This window comes from Ursus maritimus, unplaced genomic scaffold (genome assembly GCF_017311325.1).
Source record: "Ursus maritimus isolate PB19 unplaced genomic scaffold, ASM1731132v1 scaffold_31, whole genome shotgun sequence".
NCBI classification, from domain to species: Eukaryota; Metazoa; Chordata; class Mammalia; order Carnivora; family Ursidae; genus Ursus; species Ursus maritimus.
Window position 1 is genome coordinate 9,146,997 of NW_024425675.1, and position 21,539 is coordinate 9,168,535.

At 36.7% G+C, this 21,539-nt stretch overlaps 1 protein-coding gene across 1 annotated transcript in view; it reads right to left on the bottom strand.

Moving 5' to 3' along the window:
- Window positions 1-1,622: 1,622 nt before the first annotated feature.
- LOC103656523 (lamin tail domain-containing protein 1-like) overlaps window positions 1,623-21,539 on the bottom strand; it is a 48,568-nt gene continuing 28,651 nt past the window's right edge. Inside the window, exons 4-7 of the mRNA XM_008683939.2 lie at window positions 6,743-6,929; window positions 5,891-6,010; window positions 3,433-3,647; window positions 1,623-2,836 (exon numbers count right to left, since the gene is read on the bottom strand). Of these exons, the coding sequence (XP_008682161.2) occupies window positions 2,590-2,836; window positions 3,433-3,647; window positions 5,891-6,010; window positions 6,743-6,929 (769 nt within the window). The 3' untranslated portion in view covers window positions 1,623-2,589. The remainder of the gene's footprint in view (window positions 2,837-3,432; window positions 3,648-5,890; window positions 6,011-6,742; window positions 6,930-21,539) is intronic.

Genomic DNA, 21,539 nt, shown 5'->3' on the forward strand with positions numbered 1-21,539 from the left:
AGGGGAAGTCTCTTATACTGTTGGTGGGAATGCAAACTGGTGCAGTCACTCTGGAAAACAGTATGGAGGTTCCTCACAAAACTAAAAATGAACTACCCTACATTCTACAATTGCACTACTAAGTATTTAACAAAGGATACAAAAATACTGATTCAAAGGGAAACATGCACCCTGATGTTTATAGCAGCATTATCAACAACAGCCAAATTATGGAAAGAGCCCAAATGTCCAGTGACTGATGAATGGATAAAGAAGTTGTGGTATATATATGCAATGGAATATTAATTAGCCATAAAAAGAATAAAATTTTACCATTTTGCAAAGATGTGGATGGAGCTAAAGAGTATAGTGCTAAGTGAAATAAGTTATTTCACTCATATGTGGAATTTAAGAAACAAAACAGATGAACATAAGGGAAAAAGAGAGGCAAACAGGAAAATGGACTCTTAACTATAGTGAACAAACTGATGGTTACTGGAGGGGAGGTGGCAGGGGAATGAGTTAAATGGGTGATGGGTATTAAGGAAGGCACTTGCTGTGATGAGCACTGGGTGCTGTAAATAAGTGATCAATCTCTAAATTCTACATGAAACTAATATAACACTGTATGTTAAAAAAAAAAGAACTATATAATTGAACACCAAAGAAACAAATAATCCAATTGAAAAACGGACAGAGGACCTGAATAGACAGTTTTCCAAAGAAGATATACAGATGGCCATTAGACACATGAAAAGATGCTCAACATCATTAATTATCAGGGAAATGCAAATCAAAACCAAAATGAAATATCACCTCACACCTGTCAGAATGGCTAAAATAAAAAAGACAAAAAATAACAAGTGCTGGTGAGGATGTGGAGAAAAAGCAACACTTGTGCACTGTTTGGTGGGAATGCAAATTGGTGCAGCCACTGGGGAAGACAGTATGGAGGTTCCTCAAAAAAATGAAAACATAATTACCATATGATCCAGTAATTTCACTACTGGATATTTACCCACAGAAAATGAAAAAACTAATTAAAAAAGATATGTACCCCTATGTTTACTGCAGCATTATTTACAGTAGCCATGATATGGAAGCAGCCCAAGTGTTCATCCACAGATGAATAAATAAAGAAGTGGTATGTGTGTGTGCATCTATCTATCTATCTATCTATCTATCTATCATCTATCATCTATCTATATAATGGAATATTATTCAGCCTTAAAAATGAATGAGATCTGACCAATTGCAACAACATGGATAGATCTAGAGGATATAATGCTAAGTGAAATAAGTCTGTCAGAGAAAGATAAATACCATATGATTTTACTCATATGTGGAATTTAAAAAATAAAACATGTGAACAAAGAATAAAAGAAACAAAAAGACTTTTAAAAAATTATTATAATACCAGTAGGGTTAACAGACAGTGTGGTATTAGTTTCAGATGTACAATATAGTTATTCAGCAGCTGAATATATTACTCAGTGCTCATCAAGATCAATATAGTCTTAGTCCCTTCACCTATTTCACCCATATAATATAATATTAAATATAAGTATTGCTAAAAGAACTCTTTAAATTTCAGACCAAATATTTTACTTGACAGATGAAGAAACTCAAGTATAAAGATATAGGGTATTTAATTTTATGAAATGGAATATATTCAGGATTTTACATAATTTTCATCATTTCACTTCTAAAAGTTACTATTTGGGGGGTGCTACATCCAATTATGTGTTGGTCTACTAACACAGTGGTTTTCATACTATGGTATAGAATTCTGTGATTCCAGGGAGGTGCCTCAAAGATCACAGGGAAGAGGGAAAAAGCAAGGAAAGATGAGATGGGAAAAGGGTGTAGTGGGCAGTGGGAATTGCTATCTTTTCTTCAACTTGGACAGGCTTGCTTTTACCCATTTTATATATTGGGTTTGACATTTCATTTAAAAAAGCATCCCTCTACTAAGTAAATGTTTGCAAATCATTATAGTTTGAACAGGATATAGCACCTGTATGAAACAGACTTTATCCACAGCTTAGGATCTGGCACTGTGTTATAATTAGTTTCTTGTAAACATCTGGGGTCACCTGATGAACCTCATGAACTCTTTTCCCAGGAAACAGCATACAGACACACATTTGTGTACCAAATACAGGAGTTCAGGCACTTCCTGAAATCTATTCAAAGATCCTGGGTTAATAACACAACTCTGAAAACTTAAGATGACTTAAATAAGAAACTTCTTGTTGAAAAATAATAAGAATTTGGAATTAAATTAGAATGTGTTTGGAAGAGATGGATTTATCTTTAAGCAGAGCATAACTTTGTAGGGCCAGTTTTTCCTGCCTAGTGAAAAACAAATGTACTTTTGACCAAACTTCAAGGATCCTATGTACTCTTGCTGGCCACACTATTCTTTTGATTCACTGATTCATTCAACAGATACCAAGAACGGTAGAAGACACCGTGCTAAAGCAAAGGGAAGTGAAGGAGTTCAGATATTTGCTTTAGAAGCCATCTATTCTTGAGGATATGAATAGCTTTTAGTCCTTAGTGAATTTTACCACTTAACCCCTTTCACCAGGTCTCCCTCATTCCCTCCTACTCTCTTGCCCTCCCTCCCCACACCCACACATCCCTTAACTCTCCACTGGAGTAAGTATCCCTTTGACTTGCCTGGGCTGGATCAGGCCTGGATGACTGAGGCCTTGGCTGTCTATTTAAGCTGCTTCTAGCCATGCATGTAGTGCAAGTTTCAATCAGAGGACTGTAGGGATGTGCAGGGACACTGGGACTGTGGCACCAAGGACTGCTATTGGGAAAAGGGTTTGGTGGGTTTTCTTTTTCTCTATAAAAAAACAAAAAGCCAAAAGTGAATTCAAAAGGTATCTTATATAGTGGAATTAGCAATGAAAGCTCAATTAAAGTGAAAGAATGTTTTAAGACCAGAGAGTATGGCTTTTCTAGACCTTTGGGCAGCACTTTTATCAACATCAGAAGCATTTGCCTAGATATGTGTGACATAAGTTCTGTACTTTAAGCCACAAGCCAGCTCTTGATCCAAGATTAAATTTCTAGATGATGCACCTCTTCCTCCACCTAAGCACTGCTAAAGACATGGTGATAACTTCATCTCTTCCCCTCTCCACAGCCTTGCCTCTAACAGCAGTGCCACTAAGAAGTGAAATGGCCAGAGGGGTCTTGTTATTGCCTAATGGAAGTCACCAGCCTTTACTGTCCCATGACTATAACCCTGCTTGCTTTGTGTTTTTCATAAAACACAAAAGTATTATGGTTTTTATGGTCCTATTTGAAATAGGATTTTTTTAAATTTGATTTACCTATTCATCATGTATCGATTTGTCACCCAGTCATTCCTACTTGCTCAGTTACTAATTGTGGGAAGGACTCAATTAAAAAAAAAAAAAGCCAAGCAACTTTTACCTTTTAAGAAAACCTCTGACTTGTTCCATCTGATACTTTGAGATATCTTTATTACATTTATCTTGTTTTTCTTTAGTTGTAGTTATAGTTGCTGGCCAATTAAACATGTGTCTTCGAGACGCTGAACTTACTACTGAGCATCTGTCAAATTCAATATCAGTCTCTAATTTCTCCCATGCTTGCTTCCAGTGAATAGGAGTGTACCAGGCAACAGCCTAACAAAAATGATTCATTAATATCAAATACAAGAGCAGTTAGATAGATTTTTTAAATGTCATAGGCTTATTGCAATAACATTTCAAAGTCAAACAGTTTAATGTCACTTACTTACCGTGCGTGAATTAGTGGAACACCATGAGGATGTAATAAGACATCCTGGCCTTAGTTTCTAATTCTGAAAATTATAAGGGGCATAACCTCAGGCAGATTAGTCACTTACTGTCTTGGGCTGTGTCGTCCATATATGAAATGGGGAGGGTGATAGTAGGGAATTGCTATATGAATGTGTTGTGAGATTCAGCTAAACTTCTAAATTTCATAACTATAAAGAACTATGCAAAAAGTAGTTGTAATGTTATCATTAAAATTTAAATATTTTAGATATTATATATATGTATATGTGTATATATAGGTCTCATTTGAAATGAGGAAATGGGCAGTAGAACTAGAGACATGGAAAGGAAACCACTTTTGAGCTAGAATCCTGCGTGGAACTATTAAGGAGACTAACTAGACTCTGAATTTCCTGAGGATAGAAACTATGCAATAGTTATGCTCTTTTTTTTCCAGCACCTAGCATAATGCTTGGCGGACACTAAACATATGTAAATGTTTCCCACAGGAATGAACCGGTCAGTTTCACTCTTTGACTAGCAAATAAAATTATATTTGTGTTTACGTCACCCTGCAGAAATAATCCGATCCTATATGTGCAAAGTAGTTCAAACCAGAGTAAAAAGAGTAGTGTAAAGACTAATCCCACTGCAGGGGATGACAACTTACTCAAACGGGCATTCCAGGAGCTTAGAGACCTGTTCTGTCTGGTTCAATACTCAGTGCCTGGCAACAGTCTGCATACTAAGTAGAAACCCCAAATGTGTTTGCAGAGTGAATAAATGGGTGGATAAATGTGATGAAAAGTCTGAAATAAGAATGCCTTAATCTTAGAATTTTGCCAATGATTTTTATGAGCCTGAGTAAATAATTTAGATTACATCACCTTATTTTTCCCAACAGTGAAAATCATTAGAGAAGTATTATAAAATTCATTTTAAGCCCACTAAAAGATCTAAAGGTGAGTAAAGGCTTCAAAATTACATCTAATGAGGGTTCTATCTAATGACAACTGCTGTTCTTACAGAAAGACATTAAGTGGCTCTTAATAAATTAGCAAGTCTACTCTAAAGGAAGAGTTAAACTAAGCATGAGGTATAATGTAGTAAGCAAGACAAACAGAGAGATAGATTCTAATCAATCTGGATTAGTAGTTATATGACATAGTAAGACTGAAGGTAAGAAAATAAAAGGGCAGGTATTTTAGAAAAATCGAAAGAATGGTTTTGCAAAAGGAATAACTTTTTTGTTGTATACAAAGATATCTTTCAATTTTAGTAGTGTGTCTTTGGGCATATATTTATGCTAATGTTATGCTAAGGAAAAGGTAGAATGAAAATATAAAATTGTCAAATACTGGGAAAGAGTTACCCAAAATTATTACTAATACACTTAATTTTATAGTGAATAATGTATAGTTGTTACAAATTAGACTATAGATCCTTTCATTAGAATATTAGTCTCTTTTTTTTTTTTGAAGATTTTATTTATTTATTTGACAGAGAGAGACGGCCAGCAAGAGAGGGAACACAAGCAGGGGGAGTGGAAGAGGAGGAAGCAGGCTCCCAGCAGAGGAGCCTGATGTGGGGCTCGATCCCAGAACGCCGGGATCACGCCCTGAGCCAAAGGCCGACGCTTAACGACTAAGCCACCCAGGCGCCCCTAGAATATTAGTCTCTTAAGAGCAGATATTGTGTCTTATTCTACACTGTATTCTCAGCACTTACTATAGCCATTGGAATAGAGAATCATCTCAACAAATATTTGAGAAATGAATAAGTGAATAGAAAAAATCTCTATGTAGTACTTCCTTTCTTATCCCGTTCTTCAACCTAAATATCATAAATAAAATCCATCCTTGACTCTGAAATTTGAAGTACTTCTTAGAAATATGGGCTATGAAAATTATTTTTGTCAAATTATAAGTAGCTCTCTGGCACTCTGGCCCTGGGAACAGGGTGCTGTTGATTTGCCTGACATGTTCTTGCAGTTAGTGATGGTTTTATCTAATCTATTAAGGATGGGAAATACTTGAGTCAGCTAAGAGGAGAAGGGGAACCTAAGGACAGCAATCCATTCTTCTTTTAATTTAATTCTTAACTGTTGTTAAGAATAGGACACTGACTTCACCATTCGGTTTGCACAGAATCGTTGTACAGTTTGGGCTTGTTCCAAACTTGCTTTGTTCTCTCCAAAGAAAATCCGATGGTGGCTGATGCTTTGCTTCAGAGGCAGCTGCCCACACCTGTAGGAAAATGGTGTGTTAATGACAAATGCTATTTGAGTTCCATGTAGTTTTGCATATGTCAGAGGGTCACTGCAATGTATCATTCTGAACAGATGAGGTTCTAAAATATGACTTTACAATATATAACGTCAAGCTGTGTAACACCAAGCAGCCACTATATGTAGTTTAAAGGAAAGCACAAGAAAGAGAGGAAACCTTCCAGCATCAGCTAATTACCTGTTCTCTAAGCAAATAATCTCTTTGCTTTTCTTTTAAGGCTTATGTTTGCTTAGTTTTAGGAACCTAGGTATTTTGTTTTAATAGCTGAATCATAAAAACAAAAGGCATTCAGGGCGCCTGGGTGGTGTATTTGGTTACCTCAGTTACCTCACCGACTCTTGGTTTCGCTCAGGTCATGATCTCAGGGTTATGAGAGCGAGCCCCGCACTTAGTGTGGAGGCTGCTTAAGACTCTCTCTCTCTCTCCCTCTGCCTCTCCCCCCCCAAATAGATAAGTAAATCTTTAAAAATCCCCAAAGGTATTGTACACTAAATTGAGGAAAGCCATGGAAATTTAATTATGGGTATTAATTTACATTCAGGAATGGACAAAGTGGGACAAGCAACTAGTAACAAGAAATCACATTTTACCTGGAGATTGAGTGATGAAGAAACTGGTGCTAAGCCAGTCTGGCTGGGTGAGGTTTTTCCTATAAAATTCAAGTTCATAGCATTTATATCTCATACTCACTGTTACTGCGCAGTTGGCCTGCATTATGATATGCGGAAGGAAGCGGTAAAAAGAGACTGTTTGTCCATTCACATTTTGCTGGAGAATATGACCTCCAATCTCCAGTTCTTTGTCAAGGGAAGAGTTAATGAGTCTCACGAATAAACCCTTGACATTTACTTCAGCTATTTTAATGTCTCCAAGAGCACTAAAAAAGAAAGCACAAAGATTATAGAGTGACTTTAGAGAAATGTGTGCTTAGTTCATTTTAAGAACTGAATAATATGCTTTAAAAGTACAACTTTTAAATAGCTGTATATTCTATTGGACACATTCTATGTAGAAATGGTGTATTTTATAACCTAAGACATATGGTTTGATCTCTTAGTTCTGTTTATCTGTGTAATGAAATTATCTCTTTCACATAAAATAATTAAAGGAAAGTTAAAAAGTGCTTTAGGTGTCAAGGTATAAATGCCATAGGAAGAGGTGATTGTCATTATTTAAATTTCCTTCTATTCACCATAAAAGCATGAGACATGAAACTATCAAGTAAATAAAGAGGAAAGGTAAATCATTTAGATTGTTTCTGATAAAGTTACTCTGAAGATGAATAGCAACTATGTGCTTAAAAGAATTTACAAACTTAGAATATTATGCAAATATAAGATGGTAATTTTTCCCTCTAACATGTGTTGAGAGCCTATTTGTACCAGGGACTAGGGTAATAAACGTTTTTACGTTAGCTTTTCTCAAAGTGTGGGTCACAACCTAATAGTACATCATGAAAGCCCTTCAGTGGGTTATAGCTGTCATTTTAAAAATGAAATGCCAATAATAATAACCAATACTTATTATGTGCTGGATACTTTTTAATGATTATATCTACAAATTCATATCCACAATTCCAAAATCCATAAAGTTCTGAAAAACCCAAAACTTAAAAAAAATGCATTTGATGTTTGATGAGTACCAGGTGTGGTATATAAGAGATGAATCACTAAATTTTACAGCCAAAACTAATATTACACTGTATGTTAATTAGCTGGAATTTAAATAGAAACTTGGAAAAAAATATATTTGAGACAAAATCTGACCTGATTGCTTTGGTGGCAAAATCTGACCTGAAACTGAGGGGAGTCTAGTTATAGTCTTTATTTTTGATTTTTGTGAATTATTCATATGTTTGGCTGTGGACAAATTAATGTTTGATTTCGGATACTTTTCTAAGCCCTGATGGGGTGTTACATAATATGTGTTCTAGTCATCATACTACTTTCCTGAAATCCCCCAAGTTCTGAATTTTGAAATACATCAAGTCCCCAAATATTTTGGTAAGGATATTGTGAACTTGTAGATATTCACTTAATTCTCATGATAAGGCTACATATTTCTTACTGAAAGTCATGGTAAAAAAAAATTGAGGTACACTAATATTTCATTTAATTCTCACAACAACCCAGTGAGACAGGTTCTATTTTTAGTCCCATTTTATAGAATAGGAAACTGAGGTTTAGAGAGATTGCCATGTTCAAGATCACTCAAATGTTAGCACTTGCTCTTCTGTCTCATTCAAGTAGTAAATTCTCAAAGACGTTTGATGTAACCATTCAAATTGTTTACAGTCTGTATATAGCCTGGTGGTTGAGCACTGCTAGAACACACACACACACACACACACACACACACACGCACACACGCAGATTGCTGCCACTGAATAAACCGGTCTCCAACGGTCTCCTTAATGATTCCCTTAGTAATTGGAAGCAAGCAGGTGTATGTGTGTGTTAGCAAGTTGTGTTCTTCATGAGCTGAACTAGCATAGTCTTTTATTCCTCCAACAATGTACAAATCCCTGCCGTCACATCTCCATCCTTACTCTCAGCAAATAATCTCACTGGGAAAACAGGATCATTAGAGAGAAGTGTGTTTTCCTACTTTCCACTTAGAAGCAGGTTCACCATACCCACTTGACCTCTTCTTGGTTCCAGCCCATCTTGTTTCAGTGGAAGAGGGGCCCTTTTCCCATCTAAAGCGAAACCCTCTGTTCACCACCTCCTCCTGCTACTTCAGCATCTCAGTCCATTCATTATTCTCCTTTAACGTCCACCTCTCCCTCCACGCTGCCCCATTCCCCCAAATATGTATGTATCCTCAAACTGCTACCACCTTAAAAAAGAAAAAAAAACCCACGATCTTCCTCCATCTTCCACTTCATAGTGCTATTACAATCAAGCTTTGGAAAGACTATGTCATTAATTCTTCACCGCTTATGACTCCTCAATCCACTACCATTTACTTCTGCCTTAGACCAAGATGACCAATGTCCTCCCAGTTGGTAAACAGAGTGGTAAATTAAATGGTTACTTACTTTTTATTGAGGTAAAATTGACATATTATATTAGTTCCATGTTTACAACATAATGATTTGATATTTGTATACACTGAGAAATGATTGCCCCAATAAGTCTAGTTAACATTCATCACCAGACATAGTTACGAGTTTTTTTCTTGTGATAAAAAAATTTAAAATCTACTCTCCTGACAACTGTTAAATATGCAATACAGTAACTTTTTATTGAAGTATAATTGATGTACAATATCCTATTAATTGCAGGTGTGCATCATAGTGATTTGATATTTTTACACATTAAGAAATCATCCCCATGGGAGGGGAGTTAAGATGGCAGAGGAGTAGGGGACCCCTTTTTCAGCCGGTCCCCTGAGTCGAGCTGGATAGGTACCAGACCAGCCTAAATAACCACGGAATCAGCCTGAGACGCAGGATGATGCATCTGGATCTCTACAAATGAACATCTCCAGCGCTGAGTATTGAGGTACGAAGAGGGGAGCTGTAAACCGTGCACAGATATCGGAAGATAAACGGAAGGGGGAGGGAGCCGCCGCGTTTGGGCGCCAGGAAGCGGCAGCCACCTGCACGGGGGAGCAGACGGACCCGGAACACCGGAATCCCGGTGTGCTCACGGGATCCACACTGAGACCGGGAGCTCCTGGAGCGCGCGCGGGGGTCGGAACACCGGAATCCCGGTGTGCTCACGGGATCCACACTGAGACCGGGAGCTCCTGGAGCGCGCGCGGGGGTGCTGGTGGCTGGCGGGCCACCTGCACGGGGGAGCGGGCGGACACACAGAGGGCACCCGCGAGAGAGCGGACTGAGACCGGTGAGCCGTGAATGCGTGCCTTCTCACGAAACTCCGGAATCGAGGTGTGCTCACCGGGCATAGACTGAGACCGGGAGACCCGGGAGCCTGCGGGGCGGCCGGTGGCTGGCGGCATTAGAAACACAAAGGACAGAGACGCAGAAACAAAAGACTTTTTAAAAAATTATTATAATACCAGTAGGGTTAACAGACAGTGTGGTATTAGTTTCAGATGTACAATATAGTTATTCAGCAGCTGAATATATTACTCAGTGCTCATCAAGATCAATATAGTCTTAGTCCCTTCACCTATTTCACCCATATAATATAATATTAAATATAAGTATTGCTAAGAACTCTTTAAATTTCAGACCAAATATTTTACTTGACAGATGAAGAAACTCAAGTATAAAGATATAGGGTATTTAATTTTATGAAATGGAATATATTCAGGATTTTACATAATTTTCATCATTTCACTTCTAAAAGTTACTATTTGGGGGTGCTACATCCAATTATGTGTTGGTCTACTAACACAGTGGTTTTCATACTATGGTATAGAATTCTGTGATTCCAGGGAGGTGCCTCAAAGATCACAGGGAAGAGGGAAAAAGCAAGGAAAGATGAGATGGGAAAGGGTGTAGTGGGCAGTGGGAATTGCTATCTTTTTCTTCAACTTGAACAGGCTTGCTTTTACCCATTTTATATATTGGTTTGACATTTCATTTAAAAGCATCCCTCTACTAAGTAAATGTTTGCAAATCATTATAGTTTGAACAGGATATAGCACCTGTATGAAACAGACTTTATCCACAGCTTAGGATCTGGCACTGTGTTATAATTAGTTTCTTGTAAACATCTGGGGTCACCTGATAGCCTCATAGACTCTTTTCCCAGAGCAAACATACAGACACACATTTGTGTACCAAATACAGGAGTTCAGGCACTTCCTGAAATCTATTCAAAGATCCTGGGTTAATAACACAACTCTGAAAACTTAAGATGACTTAAATAAGAAACTTCTTGTTGAAAAATAATAAGAATTTGGAATTAAATTAGAATGTGTTTGGAAGAGATGGATTTATCTTTAAGCAGAGCATAACTTTGTAGGGCCAGTTTTCCTGCCTAGTGAAAAACAAATGTACTTTGACCAAACTTCAAGGATCCTATGTACTCTTGCTGGCCACACTATTCTTTTGATTCACTGATTCATTCAACAGATACCAGAGCGGTAAGAAGACACCGTGCTAAAGCAAAGGGAAGTGAAGGAGTTCAGATTTTGCTTTAGAAGCCATCTATTCTTGAGGATATGAATAGCTTTTAGTCCTTAGTGAATTTTACCACTTAACCCCTTTCACCAGGTCTCCCTCATTCCCTCCTACTCTCTTGCCCTCCTCCCCACACCCACCCATCCTTAACTCTCCACTGGAGTAAGTATCCCTTTGACTTGCCTGGGCTGGATCAGGCCTGGATGACTGAGGCCTTGGCTGTCTATAAGCTGCTTCTAGCCATGCATGTAGTGCAAGTTTCAATCAGAGGACTGTAGGGATGTGCAGGGACACTGGACTGTGGCACCAAGGACTGCTATTGGGAAAAGGGTTTGGTGGGTTTCTTTTTCTCTATAAAAAACAAAAAGCCAAAAGTGAATTCAAAAGGTATCTTATATAGTGGAATTAGCAATGAAAGCTCAATTAAAGTGAAAGAATGTTTTAAGACCAGAGAGTATGGCTTTTCTAGACCTTTGGGCAGCACTTTTATCAACATCAGAAGCATTTGCCTAGATATGGTTGACATAAGTTCTGTACTTTAAGCCAGCCAGCTCTTGATCAAAGATTAAATTTCTAGATGAGTACCTCTTCCTCCACCTAAGCACTGCTAAAGACATGGTGATAACTTCATCTCTTCCCCTCTCCACAGCCTTGCCTCTAACAGCAGTGCCACTAAAATTGAAATGGCCAGAGGGTCTTGTTATTGCCTAATGGAAGTCACCAGCCTTTACTGTCCCATGACTATAACGCCTGCTTGCTTTGTGTTTTTCATAAAACACAAAAGTATTATGTTTTATGGTCCTATTTGAAATAGGATTTTTAAATTTGATTTACCTATTCATCATGTATCGATTTGTCACCCAGTCATTCCTACTTGCTCAGTTACTAATTGTGGGAAGGACTCAATTAAAAAAAAAGCCAAGCAACTTTTACCTTTTAAGAAAACCTCTGACTTGTTCCATCTGATACTTTGAGATATCTTTATTACATTTATCTTGTTTTTCTTTAGTTGTAGTTATAGTTGCTGCCAATTAAACATGTGTCTTACGAGCGCTGAACTTACTACTGAGCATCTGTCAAATTCAATATCAGTCTCTAATTTCTCCCATGCTTGCTTCCAGTGAATAGGGAGTGTACCAGGCAACAGCCTAACAAAAATGATTCATTAATATCAAATACAAGAGCAGTTAGATAGATTTTTAAATGTCATAGGCTTATTGCAATAACATTTCAAAAGTCAAACAGTTTAATGTCACTTCCTTACCGTCGTGAATTGAGTGAACACCATGAGGATGTAATAAGACATCCTGGCCTTAGTTTCTAATTCTGAAAATTATAAGGGCATAACCTCGAGCCAGATTAGTCACTTACTGTCTTGGGCTGTGTCGTCCATATATGAAATGGGGAGTAGTAGGGAATTGCTATATGAATGTGTTGTGAGATTCAGCTAGAACTTCTAAATTTCATAACTATAAAGAACTATGCAAAAAGTAGTTGTAATGTTATCATTAAAATTTAAATATTTTAGATATTATATATATGTATATGTGTATATATAGGTCTCATTTGAAATGAGGAAATGGGCAGTAGAACTAGAGACATGGAAAGGAAACCACTTTTGAGCTAGAATCCTGCGTGGAACTATTAAGGAGACTAACTAGACTCTGAATTTCCTGAGGATAGAAACTATGCAATAGTTATGCTCTTTTTTTCCAGCACCTAGCATAATGCTTGGCGGACACTAAACATATGTAAATGTTTCACAGGAATGAACGGTCAGTTTCACTCTTTGACTAGCAAATAAAATTATATTTGTGTTTACGTCACCCTGCAGAAATAATCCGATCCTATATGTGCAAAGTAGTTCAAACCAGAGTAAAAAGAGTAGTGTAAAGACTAATCCCTGAGGGGATGACGAACTTACTCAACGGGCATTCCAGGAGCTTAGAGACCTGTTCTGTCTGGTTCAATACTCAGTGCCTGGCAACAGTCTGCATACTATCAGCAAACCCCAAATGTGTTTGCAAGAGTGAATAAATGGTGATAAATGTGTAAGAAAAGTACTGAAATAAGAATGCCTTAATCTTAGAATTTTGCCAATGATTTTTATGAGCCTGAGTAAATAATTTAGATTACATCACCTTATTTTTTCCCAACAGTGAAAATCATTAGAAGTATTATAAAATTCATTTAAGCCCACTACAAAAGATCTAAAAGGTGAGTAAAGGCTAAATTACATCTAATGAGGTTTCTATCTAATGACAACTGCTGTTCTTACAGAAAGACATTAAGTGGCTCTTAATAAATTAGCAAGTCTACTCTAAAGGAAGAGTTAAACTAAGCATGGTGATATAATGTATATAAGCAAGACAAACAGAGATAGATTCTAACCAATCTGGATTAGTAGTTATATGACATAGTAAGACTGAAGGTAAGAAAATAAAAGGGCAGGTATTTTAGAAAAATCGAAAGAATGGTTTTGCAAAAGGAATAACTTTTTGTTGTATACAAAGATATCTTTCAATTTTAGTAGTGTGTCTTTGGGCATATATTTATGCTAATGTTATGCTAAGGAAAAGGTAGAATGAAAATATAAAATTGTCAAATACTGGGAAAGAGTTACCCAAAATTATTACTAATACACTTAATTTTATAGTGAATAATGTATAGTTGTTACAAATTAGACTATAGATCCTTTCATTAGAATATTAGCTCTCTTTTTTTAAAGATTTTATTTATTTATTTGACAGAGAGAGAGACCCAGCAAGAGAGGGAACACAAGCAGGGGGAGTGGAAGAGGAGGAAGCAGGCTCCCAGCAGAGGAGCCTGATGTGGGGCTCGATCGAGCATCGGGATCACGCCCTGAGCCAAAGGCCGGCTTAACGACTAAGCCGCCAGGCGCCCCTAGAATATTAGTCTCTAAGAGCAGATTTGTGTCTTATTCTACACTGTATTCTCAGCACTTACTATGGCCATTGGAATAGAGAATCATCTCAACAAATATTTGAGAAATGAATAAGTGAATAGAAAAAATCTCTATGTAGTACTTCCTTTCTTATCCCGTTCTTCAACCTAAATATCATAAATAAATCCATCCTTGACTCTGAAATTTGAAGTACTTCTTAGAAATATGGGCTATGAAAATTATTTTTGTCAAATTATAAGTAGCTCTCTGGCACTCTGGCCCTGGGAACAGGGTGCTGATTTGCCTGACATGTTCTTGCAGTTAGTGATGGTTTTATCTAATCTATTAAGGATGGGAAATACTTGAGTCAGCTAAGAGGAGAAGGGGAACCTAAGGACAGCAATCCATTCTTCTTTTAATTTAATTCTTAACTGTTGTTAAGAATAGGACACTGACTTCACCATTCGGTTTGCACAGAATCGTTGTACAGTTTGAACTTGTTCCAAACTTGCTTTATTCTCTCAAAGAAAATCCGATGGTGGCTGATGCTTTGCTTCAGAGGCAGCTGCCCACACCTGTAGGAAAATGGTGTGTTAATGACAAATGCTATTTGAGTTCCATGTAGTTTTGCATATGTCAGAGGGTCACTGCAATGTATCATTCTGAACAGATGAGGTTCTAAAAATATGACTTTACAATATATAACGTCAAGCTGTGTAACCAAGCAGCCACTATATGTAGTTTAAAGGAAAGCACAAGAAAGAGAGAAACCTTCCAGCATCAGCTAATTACCTGTTCTCTAAGCAAATAATCTCTTTGCTTTTCTTTTTAAGAGCTTATGTTTGCTTAGTTTTAGGAACCTAGGTATTTTGTTTTAATAGCTGAATCATAAAAACAAAAAGGCATTCAGGGCGCCTGGGTGGTGTATTTGGTTACCTCAGTTACCTCACCGAACTCTTGGTTTCGCTCAGGTCATGATCTCAGGGTTATGAAGCGAGCCCCGCACTTAGTGTGGAGGCTGCTTAAGACTCTCTCTCTCTCTCCCTCTGCCTCTCCCCCAAATAGATAAGTAAATCTTTAAAAATCCCCAAAGGTATTGTACACTAAATTGAGGAAAGCCATGGAAATTTAATTATGGGTATTAATTTACATTCAGGAATGGACAAAGTGGGACAAGCAACTGTAACAAGAAATCACATTTTACCTGGAGATTGAGTGATGAAGAAACTGGTGCTAAGCCAGTCTGGCTGGGTGAGGTTTTCCTATAAAATTCAAGTTCATAGCATTTATATCTCATACTCACTGTTACTGCGCAGTTGGCCTGCATTATGATATCGGAAGGAAGCGGTAAAAAGAGACTGTTTGTCCATTCACATTTTGCTGGAGAATATGACCTCCAATCTCCAGTTCTTTGTCAAGGGAAGAGTTAATGAGTCTCACGAATAAACCCTTGACATTTACTTCACTATTTTAATGTCTCCAAGAGCACTAAAAAAGAAAGCACAAAGATTATAGAGTGACTTTAGAGAAATGTGTGCTTAGTTCATTTTAAGAACTGAATAATATGCTTTAAAAGTACAACTTTTAAATAGCTGTATATTCTATTGGACACATTCTATGTAAAAATGGTGTATTTTATAACCTAAGACATATGGTTTGATCTCTTAGTTCTGTTTATCTGTGTAATGAAATTATCTCTTTCACATAAAATAATTAAAGGAAAGTTAAAAAGTGCTTTAGGTGTCAAGGTATAAATGCCATAGGAAGGAGTGATTGTCATTATTTAAATTTCCTTCTATTCACCATAAAAGCATGAGACATGAAACTATCAAGTAAATAAAGAGGAAGGTAAATCATTTAGATTGTTTCTGATAAAGTTACTCTGAAGATGAATAGCAACTATGTGCTTAAAGAATTTACAAACTTAGAATATTATGCAAATATAAGATGGTAATTTTTCCCTCTAACATGTGTTGAGAGCCTATTTGTACCAGGGACTAGGGTAATAAACGTTTTTACGTTAGCTTTTCTCAAAGTGTGGGTCACAACCTAATAGTACATCATGAAAGCCCTTCAGTGGGTTATAGCTGTCATTTAATATATACAATGGAATATTACTCAGCAATCAGAAAGAACGAGTTCTCAACATTTGCTACAACATGGACGGCACTGGAGGAGATAATGCTAAGTGAAATAAGTCAAGCAGAGAAAGACAACTATCATATGATTTCTCTCATCTATGGAACATAAGAACTAGAATGATCAGTAGGGGAATAAAGGGATAAAGAAAGGGGGGGTAATCAGAAGGGGGAATGAAACATGAGAGACTATGGACTATGAGAAACAAACTGAGGGCCTCAGAGGGGAGGGGGGTGGGGGAATGGGATAGGCCGGTGATGGGTAGTAAGGAGGGCACATATTGCATGGTGCACTGGGTGTTATACACAACTAATGAATCATCGAGCCTTACGTCGAAAACCGGGGATGTACTGTATGGTGACTAACATAATATAATAAAAAATCATTATAAAAAAAAAAGAAAGAAATCATCCCCATGATAAGTCTAGTTATCACCTGTCACCATACAACGTTATTACAATATTATTGACTATATTCCCTATGCTGTACATCAGCATGATTTATTTTATAACTCAGAGTTTGTACCTCTTAGTCCCCTTAACCTATTTCATATGCCCCCAACGCCTCCCAACTCTGGTAACCAATAGTTTGTTCTGGTATCTATGAGACTGTTTCTGTCTTGTTTTGTTTGTTTATTTGTTGTTGTTGTTGTTGTTGTTGTTGTTGTTGTTGTTGTTAGATTCCACATATAAGTGAAATCATGCAGTATTTGTCTTTGTCTGACATTTCATTTAGCATTATATTCTCTGGGTCCATTCATGTTGTTGGAAATGGCAAAGTTTCATTCCTTTTTATGGCTGAATTATATATATATGGCTGAACATACTTCTTTATCCATTCATTTATTGATGGGCACTTAGGTTACTTCCATTATCTTGGCTATTGTAAATAATGCTGCAATGCAGATAGAGGTGGGCATATATCATCTCTTGAGACTGTTTTCATTTTTCAGTAAATACCCAGATGTAGAATTGCTGGATTGTATATTATTAATTTTTTGAGGAACTTCCATATTCTTTTCCATAGTGGCCACACCAACTTACAGTCCCGCTAACTTAGTCTTTGTCTTAATGTCTCTGTGGTATTTGCCTTTACCAGATATGCTTTCTTTTTGGAACTCCTCTCCTTGTTTACCGAAGTCCATTGTTTTCCTTCTATCAGTCTGGTTGCTCCTTTTCAGTCACTCTCTCTCTTTTTTTTCTTTTTAGTCTCTTTTTCAGAGTCTTCTTCATCTATCTCTCAGATACTGATCCCTGGGATTCTGTCCGTAACCATCTTTTACTTTCACCACATTCCATATATGTGATATCACCTATGAACAGGGCATCGGTAATCTTTAATACACTGATGACTGGTAAATCTAAATCTCTTGCTTAGATTTAGCTGCTGAGCTTTGGACCCATAGAAATAATTGACCACCACAGACCCCAAAGATGTCTCTGAATCAACATACATCAAATTGAATTCATCATTTTGGAAGGGTGGGAAACCTATTCCAGTGAATTGGATCATCATTTATCCTGTTGGCCATGTCTGAAATTTCCATTACTTTCTCACTCTCTTAACCTTCTTGTGTTATCTATGACAAATACTATTGATTCTATCACTATATCTTCTATAAACATCCATGCTACGAAGTTGGTGTTTTCTCTGGAAGGAAATGGTCAGTTATTGCAATATTTATCCTTGTTCTGGATAGCAAACAAAGATTGTTCTGAAAACAAAATGGAGAATAGTTAGGAGGGTACAGAACTGGAGAAACCAGTTAGAACACTGTTAAAATATCACACAGAGGTGAGGAGGACCTAATGAAGACCACAGCAATATGGATGGAAGAAAGAGGATGTTTTTATACTATGATTGAGTTCATAGTTTTTAAATAAAATAGCACTTAAATATATAAACATATTTTTAGAAGAAGAACTGTGCAGTAGTAAAAGTATTATTCATGCTATTTTAAGTTGCTATAATGGTGATAATTTGTTACGGCAAGCAACAGAAAACTAATATCCACTTCTTGTAAATTTTTTTAATGTTTTTTTTATTATATTGTTAGTCACCGTACAGTACATCCTTGGTTTCTGATGTAAAGTTCAATGATTCATTAGTTGCGTACAACACCCAGTGCACCATACAATACGTGCCCTCCTTACTACCCATCACCAGTTTATCCCATTCCCCCACCGCCCTCCCCTCTGAAGCCCTCAGTTAACTTCTTGTAAATTTTTAAATCATGTGCCAGAAATGTTGTCAGAGTTTTCTGTCTTCTATTTTTCTGATGATAAACCACTCCCAATCTTCTATTGTTCCTTTGAATGTAAGTTTCCTTTTTCTCTGGCTAAGATTTTCCATGTCTTCAGTTTTTCATTTGTTTGCTTGTTTGTTTGTTTGTTTGTTTGTTTGTTTGTTTGTTTGTTTGTTTAAAGGGGGGTTGGAGAGGAGGGACAGAGGGAGAGGGTGAGAGAGAATCTTAACCAGGCCCCAGGCCCAGCATGGAGCCAAAATCAAGAGTCTTAACTGACTGAGGCTTAACTGACTGAAGCCACTCAGGCACTCCTCTTATGTCTTCTGTTATAGAAGTTTTTCCAATATGTACCCAGAGGTTTGGGTTTTTATTTTTCTTTTATCTTTCTGGGGTTGGTAGTGCTTCTTGCATCTGTGGCATGATGTCTTTCATTAGTTCGGGAAACTTCTCTGCTATATTTCCACCAGTACTGTTCTACCTTCATCTGTGTCTTCTCTCCTTAAGTAACTTCAATTACAAGTAGGTGGATTTTTTTTAATCTTTCTCTATTTGTCTTTATGCCTGTTTCTCTTTGTCTAATATCTTTGCAATTCAGACTGGGTATTTTCTTCTAAGAATGTTTTAGTGCAATAATTCTCTCTTCTGTTGTATCAAATATATTATTAAACCCACCTACTTCTGAAATAGTAATTTCTCTTATTGGATTTTTTAGTTTTAGAATTTCCTTTTGATAATTTAATAAGAATAAACCATTAAAATATTTAGTTTCCAGTTCTATCTTGTCATTTAATTCTTTGAATATTTAGTCATTGTTATTTTAAAATCCCTGTCAGATAACCATAATATCTGCACCACCAAGGCCTGTTTTTATGTCCATTTTAACCTTAGTGTTTGGTTAACTTTTATCAGTTGTATGCCTTATTATTTTTTACGTAGTGCCTAATATTAAAGATTAAAAAACTGCAGAGATAATTTAAGGCTCTGTATAACATTTTCTCAACCCATAGAGGATTTTCTTCAGCTTCTCAAAGCCATCTAAGTTGGGGGTAAATCACTTTAATCAAACCAGGGTGTGAAATGATTTGACACTATGCTTAAGCTCCAATTAGGCTGGTCTATTTTGAATATAGCCTTATTATTGGGTGACCCTTTGAAGTTTCAACTGAAAACCTGGGTTGTTTATCAGGGACCCTCTTTCTGGATAGGCTCTGAATCCCAATTTTTATTCACTGGGCCTATGAAACTGCCAATATATTATTAACTTCTGAGCTTCTTAGCTGCTGCTTTCAAATTAACAACTGTTTTGAGGAGAAAAGTGGCTCCAAATGTCGGCCATCACTCTGAGTTTCCTCTTTGAGAAGAGGAATTGTAAGAATAGAGGATGTAAACATCCATGAAATCTCAATATACACGACTAAACTGCTTTCAAAATAGTGGTCTCACTTCATACTCTAATTGCATTATATGAGAATGCCTGTTTTGCAGAGGTTCACTTTTGAGTAAGTTACATGCATAGTCTTTTCTTTTGCATTACCATTATGGTTCTTACTAAATTGTGGATATAACATTTTATTCTTCTTTGAAATCCCTAGAATTCCTCCATGTCATCCTTATCCTACTGTTATTGAATTCTCTGTGGTATGTTTTAATTTCTTAACAAGACGTCTTTTTGTTTTTAAGACTTGCTTTTTTTGCATGGGAGATGAGCACTATTTTGAATTTTGCTTTTAAACAGATAAGACACTAGAATAGTTCAGTTATCCCTTTGTTATCATACATGTAATGGAATATGTATAGTTGTTTTTCAAAAATCTTTCATTATTTAAGTGAACTATTTACTGATCTTCAATTTTTATTTTCTGTACATAAAAATAAATTAGCTCATATGAAAGAAAAAATTACATCATCCATATCAGAGCTAGTAATTTCATCTGCCTTCCTTTTGATGTAAGTCCAAAAGCTATAAGAAAATACTTCACACAGTACACAGAAATTCACAGAGGCAGAGGGTTGTTAAATTGCTATCACACAGACTTTAGTAGTTATTTTTTTCTCTTTCCAATTAGTTTTTCCATTTTTCTTTAGTAGGAAAGTGACTTGAAACCTCTGCTTATAAGTCATTATTTGATGAGAGTGTAGAGTGATGTACCAATCATTCTGTCAGGAGTCTTTGCAGGGGACTGATTTGTAAAGAGATTGAAGAGACAGGGCTATGTAACTTTTTAAAAAACAATGACTTTCCATCATTTAAGTCTTGATTTATCTAGATCTTGGGTTTTTCTTGATACCTTCATGCTACTTATCTGTCTCTAGGTTTCTACATCTTTAAAGTTTGCTAAAATTACCTTTAGAGTTTCAGTTCTTCCAATATACACCTACCTAACATTCTCCATACAGATTGGCATCTGTGTTCATAGCTGTGGGGTGTCTAACAAAGGGGTTGACATTTAGGACCTCCTAAATTTTTAAGAGACAAACTTAGGGAGACTCAGGGAACTTGATTCAGTTCATTGGTATTACAAGAGAAAAGCCCTCAGACTGAAAGTTCTGGTAACAGATCCTTTAATGTAACGAGGAGGTAAGTTAGTACATCATTATCATCAGGTTTTAAAACATCTGAGGGAATAACAACTAGGACTTAGTTTGAATTAGAATCCTTGGGGAATATGAATAGATTTGTAATATCATAAGCTATTTTGGACCAAAACTATTCATGTAGTTATCATTATTTTGGTGAGGCCCATCTCAGTTTACACCTTACTACCATCCTGATTCTAGATTTATAGAATGGAGAATTGCCTGGGGGGTAGAGAAGGTGAACGGGTGGGAAGGTAGCCTTAATGTAGTTTGGTTACTCCTGAATCATCTAGAACTGACCTGGAAGCTAATACATGGTCTTAGATGTAGGGGAAAAGATCATGTGTAGCCAATGAAAATTCTAATGATGTCTCCATCTTGCTTCTTGTTTGCCTATGAACTTTTTCCCCTCCTGGTGGAAGATATTAAACATTCTTAGAGATGATGAATGATAATAGGAAAGAAACAACATATTTTATTGAAAACAACCAAATTGAGAGTTGGCTCCTGTTTCTAACCAAGA